The 10,414-nt window shown below is 38.3% G+C and overlaps 1 protein-coding gene across 1 annotated transcript; it reads left to right on the forward strand.

Annotated features, from left to right (window-relative positions):
• Positions 1 to 2,285: 2,285 nt before the first annotated feature.
• On the forward strand, positions 2,286 to 3,058 carry LOC140178578 (uncharacterized). The gene is made up of 2 exons (XM_072215769.1): positions 2,286 to 2,609; positions 2,765 to 3,058. Exons 1-2 carry the CDS (start codon positions 2,286 to 2,288, stop codon positions 3,056 to 3,058), a joined length of 618 nt encoding a protein of 205 aa, XP_072071870.1.
• The last annotated feature ends 7,356 nt before the right edge of the window (positions 3,059 to 10,414 follow it).

Below are 10,414 nucleotides of genomic sequence, written 5' to 3' on the forward strand. Positions count from 1 at the left end.
CAATCACGCATACTTTTCAGCATTATTCATGTTTTTCCATTGTATTATCTTTTCAGTATGAGTTTCTAAACCTTCTAGGTTGAGGGGAGGAGCCCTGCTGAGTCCTATGAATTAATAAAAGTATTACTGTTTCTCTTCGATCTGTGTTTGATTAATTCTAAGATGTGTATTCGTTCTTCATCACTATGAATGCGTTAAACTGGCATAAGGTTATCACATTCTACATGGATTTAGAGTGCATCTTTCATCGGACAATGATGAACCACCAGCTTGAATACACGTCTCTCAGACGGCTAATCCATGACTTCGTTGGGGACTTCTCGAGACATAAGTTCAGCTGATTTATGGAGAGATTAGGGTCTCTGTGGTAGAGGCTAGAAGCTAACGCGCTTCACCCTCAAGTAGAGATGGATTCACACTAAACATGGGGTTCAGATCCGGAGGAGTATTGGCAGCTGCTCAAACCAGTGCCAATCACACACAGTCTGCCATTGAAGAAATCACTCACAAGCAAGGAGAGCAGTAGTACTAGAGTTAATTCAGAAAGGTAAAGCAACTCCAAATCTCAACTCTATTCCTATTAGTATTTTCTAACCCTTTTGCTTTCATAGTTTCATGATCATCATACTTCAACCAACTCTATATACAACATTACTATTAATTATCCAACAACCTTCTGATTCCGCCTGACTAAGACCTGCAAGATAACCATTGCTTGCTTTAGACCACAATCCTCATGGGATTGACCTTGACTCGCTCAGGTATTACTTGGATGACCCAGTGCACTTGCTGGTACAGCTATACGAAAGTGTGGGGATTCGTGCACCATAAGCCTCGTCCAAGTTATGCCCAAGAAAGGCGGGATGACAGTGATCCACAATGAGAAGAACAAACTGATTCCTACAAGAACAGTTACAAGATGGCGTATGTGTATTGATTATGGAAGACTCAACAACACCACAAGAAAGGATCATTTCTCCTACCATTCATAGACCAGATGCTGGAGAGACTGGCTGGGCATACTTTCTACTACTTCCTGGATGACTATTCAGGCTACAATCAAATTGCAGTAGTCCCTCAGGATCAGGAGAAAACAGCATTCACATGCCCATATGGCTTGTTTGCTTACAGAAGAATGCCATTCGACCTCTGTAATACACCTACAACCTTTCAGAGGTGTATGCTCTTCATTTTCTCAGACATGGTTGAGAAATTCCTTGAGGTATTCATGGATGATTTCTCTGTTTTTGGCGATTCCTTTGATTCCTTCCTTAACCATCTCGCCCTAGTTCTGAAACGATGCCAAGAAACTAACCTGGTTTTAAATTGGGATAAGTGCCACTTCATGGTGATTGAAGGCATTGTTCTTGGACATCGGATTTCGAACAAAGGAATAGAGGTCGATCAGGCCAAGGTGGAAGTAATTGAACGACTACCACCACCCACTAATGTTAAAGCAATCAGAAGCTTCTTAGGACATGCAGTCTTTTATAGGAAGTTTATAAAAGACCTCTCCAAAATTTCAAAACCCCTGTGCAATCTATTAGCCACTAACATTCTTTTTGTTTTTGATAAAGATTCCATGCATGCTTTTGAGACTCTGAAAGCAAAGCTTATCTCTGCACCTAACTGGGACCTACGATTCGAACTGATGTGTGATGCCAGTGATTATGCAATAGGTGCAATCCTCGGACAGAGACATGATAAGCTCTTGCACATCATTTATTACGCCAGTCGCATTTTAAATGACGCACAAAAGAACTACACCACTACAGAGAAGGAGTTACTTGCGGTGGTCTATGCCATTGACAAGTTCAGATCCTATTTAATAGGCTCTAATGTCATTATCTATACTAACCATGCTGCTCTCAAGTACCTTCTTTCCAAGTAGGACTCTAAACCAAGATTGATAAGATGGGTGTTACTCCTGCAAGAGTTTGCCGTAGAGATCAGGGACAAGAAAGGATCAGAAAATTAGGAAGCTGACCACTTATCCTGGATTGAACCTGTAGCAGGGATGTCCTCTTCCACTACCGAGATATCTGAGACTCTCCTTGATGAACGACTCTTTGCAATCTGCAAGCTTCCTTGGTTTGTAGACATTGCAAATTACAAGGCGATAAGATTCATTCCCAAGGAATACAATAGACAGCAAGATCGGAAACTCATTCATGATGCTAAGTACTACTTGTGGGACAAACCATATCTTTTCAAAAGGTGCTCGGACGGTATAATCTGCCGTTGTGTATCTGAGGAGGAAGCATAGCAAATCCTATAGCATTGCCATGGCTCAGATTATGGGGGGTCATTTTGGAGGTGAGCGAACTGCCACCAAGGTCCTCCAAAGCGGCTTTTACTGGCCAACGCTCTTCAAGGACTCCCAGAAGTTTGTCCGCAACTGTGATAGTTGTCAACGGGCTGGAAACCTCCCTCACAATCATGAGATGCCTCAACAAGGAATCTTGGAAATTGAGGTGTTTGCTGTATGGGGAATAGACTTCATGGGACCGTTTTCACCGTCATTCTCAAACACCTACATCCTTGTGGCAGTAGACTATGTGTCTAAATGGATTGAAGCAATTGCATCACCCACTAATGACACTCGAGTGGTGATGAAATTCCTCTAAAAATACATTTTCAGCAAATTCGGCGTCCCAAGGACACTGATTAGTGATGGAGGCAGTCATTTCTGTAATAAACAACTCGAATCCATCCTGCACCATTATGGCGTTCGCCACAAAGTGGCAACCCCTACCATCTGTAGACAAATGGACAAGCCGAAGTCTCCAATAGAGAACTCAAAAGAACCCTAGAGAGAACAGTGGGAGCCTTCAGTAAGAGCTGGGCAAGAAAGCTCGACGATGCCCTTTGGGCATATAGAACAACTTTCAAGACCCCTATTGGAATGTCGCCCTACCAGCTGGTCTATGGCAAGGCATGTCATTTACCAGTGAAACTGGAACAAAGAGCTTACTGGGCAACCAGATTCCTCAACTTTGATGCCAAGGCTGTAGGAGAAAAAAAGTTGCTCCAACTAAATGAATTGGATGAATTTTGACAAGCTGCATTTAACAATGCTAAAACTTACAAGGAAAGGGCCAAGAAAAGGCACGATAAAAAGATCTCTTCTAGAGTCTTCGAGTCTGGCCAGATGGTTTTACTCTTCAATTCCAAACTCAAGCTCTTCCGAGGGAAGCTAAAGTCACGATGGACGGGACCCTTTGTGATCTCTAATATATCACCTTATGGTTATATTGGTGCAGAAATTATAACCACAAACTAACCGGCAAGTGCACCGGGTCGTACCAAGTAATACCTCGGGTGAGTAAGGGTCGATCCCACGAGGATTGATGGACAAAGAAACAATGGTTAAGTGATTTACTTAGTTAGATAAATAGAAAAGAGTGTTTTGGTATTCAAAAGCATTAAACAGTAATTCCAAATTAAAACAGCAAGCAGTAAACGGGTTGTGAAATATATGGAGAAAACAGTTAAGGTTTCTGAGTTATCTATTTTCTGGATTGACTTTTCTTACTAACTATTTTAATCATGCAAGATTTAATTCATGGCAAACTATATGTGACTAAACCCTAATTCCTTAGACTTGTTTAGTCTCCTCTAAAATTCATCAACCGCCAATTCCTTGGTCACTTAATTCCAATTAGAGGGTGAAGTTCAATTCTAGTTTATATGCCACAGAAATTCTAATTACCCAAATATAAGAGGATTATATGTCACGTATCCCGTTAAGTCCAGATAATTAGAAATTTTGGAGAATATGTTTTCAAGCTGTTGTTCAAGTAAAGATTTTTTCCAAGTTATACAAGAACTCAATTAGAACAAGGGTCATATTTCCGTTCCACCCAAATTCATAAGATAAAGAACAAAAACAATTCTTAAAATATAAATCAATACATGAATTAAAATAGAAAAATAATAGTATCAATCCATACAATAGACAGAGCTCCTAACCTTAACAATGGAGGTTTAGTTGCTCATGGTTCAGAGAGAAAATAAGGATTCTAGTAAACTGTAAATTGCAGAATGAGGTAGAAGAGAAGAGATGAACCTGAAGGGTTGATTCTTTTCTCTTTTATATCTAATCCTAATTAATGTAAAATATATTTTCTAAAAATTAAATAATATCTTTTCCTAATTATAAATAAAATAAAAATTAAATCAAAATTAATTAATTTCAGTGCAGCTTTGTATGAGTGCTTGGGGACCACTTGGGGCATTCGGATCCACGCTGAACTTGGAAATTCCCAAGTTCAGCGTGGAGGAGGCAACAATGTTTTGCTTGTTTCCCTTTGAGTCCATGCTGAACTTGGCTTTTTCCAAGTTCAGCATGGGATGTGGCGCGTGCTTCCCTGGGAGCTTTCAAGTTTCACGCTGAATTTAGCAGGGGCCAAGTTCAACGTGGAGGAGGCAGAGGTTGCTGGAGAAGAAGTATGCACTATTATATATCGTTGAAAATTCCTGAAAGTTATCTTTTCAACGCCTCTAGAATCACGTCAATTGGATATCTGTAGCTCAAGTTATTTTTGTTTGAGTGCAAGTAGGTCAGGATTGACAACATCATTCGCTTTCTCCCTTTTCTGCTACAAAACTCCATCAAATCCATCCAAATACTACCTGAAATAAATAGAATTGTACACAACTCAAAGTAGCATTCATAGTGGCTAAAAGATATTTAAATTTTGATTAAACTTGGCAATTCAAGTGCAAATTCACAAGGAATATATAGATAAGATGCTCACGCATCACAACACTAAACTTGAATTGTTGCTTGTCCTCAAGCAACCGAAATAAGTGCATGATTAAAATGTGAATTTGCATGAGAAGTGAAAGTTTATTCATACTCAAGTCTATTCTTAAAATGGGGTTTTTTCATTGTAACTCTGAACAGTTTTGGCATTTTACTCTCCATTGAATAAGAGGAATGTCAGTGTCATTCGGAATTGGAATTCGGATCATATTATGAATACTCTAATCTTTATACTCCAGTTAATCCTTGAACACAAAAAAATTTACTTTAATTCTATTTTCTTTTGTGCTTTGCACCTTGAGCCTAGCCATGACTTTAAATATTTTGTCTCAAGCTTTACTTGACACAGAAACACCACGAGCACTTGACTGGGGAACTCTTTCTAAATTCTGATTTTTTTTCTTTTTCAGTTACTTCCAGACAGTGGTGCTCAAAGCCTTCGGCGTACTCTGCTAAATTTATTTGGTCATGACTCTAAATATTCTGTCTCAAAGGTTACTTGAAACAAGAATACCACAAGCATATAATTAAGAAAACAACTCTTTGAGCTTTTAATCATGTCAGACCTCCCTAGTCATTGAAGCTCAGAGCCTTGGACCTTAATCTTATTTTTTTTGTTATTTTTTTTTGCTTCAAGGATTAAGCTTTTGTTTATGATGAGTGGATAATTTATACACTTTTTGGTATTGTTTTTAGTATGTTGTTAGTATATTTTAGTTAGTTTTCATTATGTTTTTATTAGTTTTTAAATAAAAATCATATTTCTGGACTTTACTATGAGTTTGTGTGTTTTTCTGTGATTTCAGGTATTTTCTGGCTGAAATTGAGGGACCTGAGCAAAAATCTGATTCAGAGGCTGAAAAAGGACTGCAGATGCTGTTGGATTCTGACCTCCCTGCACTCGAAGTGGATTTTCTGGAGCTACAGAAGCCCAACTGGTGCGCTCTCAATTGCGTTGGAAAGTAGACATCCTGAGCTTTCCAGAAATATATAATAATCCATACTTTGCCCGAGATTTGATGGCCCAAACTAGTGTTTCAATTCAGCATAAAAATTCTGGCATCAAAACGCCAGAACTGGCATAAAAGTTGGAGTTAAACGCCCAAACTGGCACAAAAGCTGGCGTTTAACTCCAAGAAAGGTCTCTACACGTGAAAGTTTCAATGCTCGGCCCAAGCACACACCAAGTGGGCCCTGAAAGTGGATTTCTACACTAACTATTCTAGCTTACTCATTTTCTGTAACCCTAGGTCACTAGTTTATTATAAAAACTACTTTTAGTGATTCATCTTGTACCTTATGACACTCTACACGTTTCATATTGTATCTTCTACGGCATGAGTCTCTGAACCCCATTGTTGGGGGTGAGGAGCTCTGCTGTATTTTGATGAATTAATGCAATTACTACTGTTTTCCATTCTATCACGCTTGCTTCTATTCTAAGATATTCATTCACACTTCAACCTGATGAATGTGATGATCTGTGACACTCATCATCATTCTCACCTATGAATGCGTGCTTGACAACCACTTCCGTTCTACATGCAATCAAGCTTGAATGTGTATCTCTTGGGTTTCTAATCTAAGATTAGAACCTTCGTGGTATAGGCTAGAATTATTGGCAGCCATTTCTGAGGTTCGAAAAGTCTAAACCTTGTCTGTGGTATTCCGAGTAGGATCTGGGAAGGGATGATTGTGACGAGCTTCAAACTCGCGAGTGTTGGGCGTGTGACAGACGCAAAAGGATCAATGGATCCTATTCCAACATAATCGAGAATCGACAGATAATTAGCCGTGTGGTGACAGCACATTTGGAACATTTTCACTGAGAGGACGGGAAGTAGCCATTGACAACGGTTTTGCCCAACATAAAGCTTGCCATGGAGGGAGCCTTGCATGTGTGAAGAAGATAGTAAGAAAGCAGAGATTCAGGGGACAGAGCATCTCCAAAACCTCAACCTATTCTCCATTACTGCATAACAAGTATTTATTTCATGTTCTTCTACTTTTTACAATTAAATATGAGAATTATTGATATCCTGACTAAGAGTTACAAGATAACCATAGCTTGCTTCAAGCCAACAATCTCCGTGGGATCGATCCTTACTCACGTAAGGTATTACTTGGACGACCCAGCACTTGCTGGTTAGTTGTGCGGAATTGCAAAAGTGTGATTGTGATTTCGTGCACCAAGTTTTTAGCGCCGTTGCCGGGGATTGTTCGAGTTTGGACAACTGACGGTTTATCTTGTTACTTAGATTAGGAATAATTTATTTTTGTTGGTTTAGAGTCACTAAATTTGAGTCTTTTATTTGAGTTAGTTTCATATTTTAAGTTTGGTGTCAATTGCATGCTTTTATTTTCTTTTAATTTTTTGAATTTGCATGTTCTTAGTTCTTTCTTGATCTTTAAAAATTCTAAGTTTGGTGTCCTCTTTGTGTTTTCCTTTAAATTTTTGAAAAGTTGTGTTTGATTTTCTAAAATTTTTAAGTTTGGTGTCCCTTGTGCTTTTACTTACTTAAAAATTTTTCAAAAATTTATTCTTGGTGTTCATCTTGATCTTCAAAGTGTTCTTGGTGTTCATCTTGACATTCAAAGTTTTCTTGTTTGTTCTCTTTGTTTTGATCTAAAATTTCTAAGTTTAGTGTCATTTTGTTGTTTTTCTCTTTCCTCATTAAAATTTAAAAATTAAAAAAATATCTTTTCCTTATTTTACTCATAAATTTTGAAATTTTGCATTAAATTAGTCAAAGATTTTCAAAATCATATCTTTTTTTTTTAGTCAAGTCAAAATTCTAACTTCAAAAATTGATCTTTTCAAATCTTTTTCAAAAAAAAAAAAAATCAAATCTCTTTAATTTCTTCAATCATATCTTTTCAATCATATCTTTTTATAAATTGCAATTATATCTTCTCAATCATATCTTTTTAAAATAATTTTCAATCATATCTTTTTTTATATAAATTGTAATCATATCTTCTCAATCATATCTTTTTAAAATAATTTTCAGTCATATCTTTTTTATTGCTAATTTTCAAAATCTTTTTAATCAATTAACTAATTTAGTTTTCAATTTGCTTTTATTTTCTTCTAATTTTCGAAAGTTTTATTTTATCTTCCACTCATTTTGTTTTATTTTTTTTGGTTACTTTTAATTAAATAAAATAAAAAAATTAAAAAAAATTCATATCAATTCCCTTTTCTCCATCATGGACATAAGTGGAAGTGAACAGTCCAGAAGGACTCTGGGGTCATATGCTAACCCCATTACAGCTGCATATGGGAGTAGCATCTATATACCTCCCATCAAAGCAAGCAGTTTTGAGCTAAATCCTCAGCTCATTATCATGGTGCAGCAAAATTGCCAGTATTCCGGTCTTCTACAGGAAAAACCTACTGAGTTTCTGGCATAGTTCTTACAAATTGCTGACACAGTACGTGATAAAGAAGTGGATCAGGATGTCTACAGTTTATTACTGTTTCCATTTGCTGTAAAAGATCAAGCTAAAAGGTGGTTAAATAACCAACCCACAACAAGCATAAAAACATGGAGACAGTTATCAGATAAATTCCTGAATCAATTTTACCCTCCAAAAAGGATGACACAGCTAAGGCTAGACATCCAAGGCTTTAAACAAGAGGATCATGAATTCCTTTATAATGCCTGGGAGAGGTACAGAGGGATGCTAAGGAAATGCCCCTCTGAAATGTTTTCAGAGTGGGTACAATTAGACATCTTCTACTATGGGCTTACAGAAAGAGCTCAAATGTCTCTAGACCACTCAGCTGGTGGATCTATACATATGAGAAAGACGATTGAAGAAGCTCAAGAACTCATTGATACGGTTGCTAGAAATCAGCATCTGTACTCAAGCAGTGAGTCCTCCATAAAAGAAGAGGCTAGGACAGTAACTACTGATCCTAATCCTCAAGAACAGATTGTTGAACTTAATCAGCAATTACTCCTTGTGACAAAACAATTAGCAAAATTTAAAAAGATGCTCCAAGACACTAAAAATGCTAACAAGAATATGGAAGCACAATTGAATCAGACAAGATAGTAGTTATCTAAACAGATAACAGAAAAATGCCAAGCTGTCTAACTAAGGAGTGGGAAGACATTGAATAAATCAGCTCAAAGTAGCAGAAAGCCAAGAAAGGAACAACTGACAGAGGATAACGAAACCACTGCCCAAAATCCCTCTGAGGACAGCAAGAGCCTAGACAGGAATAATTCTAGCGTTCAAACGCCAGAAAAGGGTGAAAAACTGGCGTCAAACGCCCAATGGATGCCCACTTCTGGCGTTCAAATGCCAGAAAAGGGAGGAAAGCTGGCGTTGAACGCCCATTCCTTGCCCAGTTCTAGCGTTCAAATGCCAGAAAAGGGTGGGAAGCTGGCGTTAAACGCCCATCCAGCACCCAATCCTGGCGTTCAAACGCCAATGAGGAATCAGACACCTGCAAGTGCTGATAGTAACCCCTCTAAGAAGGCTTCTCCAACCACCTCTATAGGGAATAAACCTGCAGCAACTAAGGTTGAAGAATATAAAGCCAAGATGCTTTATCCTCAGAAACTCCGCCAAGCAGAGCAGGATAAACAATTTGCCCACTTTGCAGACTATCTCAGGAATCTTGAGATAAAGATCCTGTTTGCAGAGGCACTTGAGCAAAAACCCTCTTATGCTAAGTTCATGAAAGAGATCTTAAGTCATAAGAAGGATTGGAGAGAAACTAAAAAGGTGTTTCTCACTGAAGAATGCAGTGCAGTCATTCTGAAAAGCTTACCAGAGAAGCTTCAAGATCCAGGAAGCTTTATGATACCATGCACATTAGAGGGTGCTTGCACCAAGACAGCTCTATGTGACCTTGGAGTAAGTATCAACTTAATACCTGCATCCACTATTAGAAAGCTTGGCTTGACTGAAGAAGTCAAACCAACCTAGATATGTCTTCAACTTGCTAATGGCTCTATTAAATATCCATCAGGCATAATTGAGGACATGATTGTCAAGGTTGGGCCATTTACCTTTTCCACTGACTTTGTAGTGCTGGAAATGGAGGAGCATAAGAGTGCAACTCTCATTCTAGGAAGACCTTTCCTAGCAACTGGACGAACTCTTATTGATGTACAAAAAGGGGAGGTGACCCTGAGAGTCAATGAGGATGAGTTCAAGTTAAATGCTGTCAAAGCTATGCAGCATCAAGACACATCAAATGACTGCATGAGCACTGATATTATTGACTCTTTGGTGGAAGAGATCAATATGACTGAACATCTCGAATCAGAGCTAGATGACATCTTTAAAGATGTTCAGCCTAATCTGGAGAAATCAGAGGAAATAAAAGAACCTCTGAAAATTCCTCAGAAAGAGGATAAGCCTCCTAAACCCGAGCTCAAACCACTACCACCATCCCTGAAATATGCATTTCTGGGAGAAGATGACACTTTTTCAGTGATCATAAGCTCTGCTTTAAATCCACAGGAAGAGAAAGCACTCATTCAAGTGCTAAGGACACACAAGACAATTCTTGGGTGGTCCATAAGTGATTTTAAGGGCATTAGCCCAGCAAGATGCATGCACAATATCCTATTGGAGGATGATGCTAAGCCAGTGGTTCAACCACAGAGGCGGCTAAATCCAGCC

Source organism: Arachis hypogaea, chromosome 14 (genome assembly GCF_003086295.3).
Source record: "Arachis hypogaea cultivar Tifrunner chromosome 14, arahy.Tifrunner.gnm2.J5K5, whole genome shotgun sequence".
NCBI classification, from domain to species: Eukaryota; Viridiplantae; Streptophyta; class Magnoliopsida; order Fabales; family Fabaceae; genus Arachis; species Arachis hypogaea.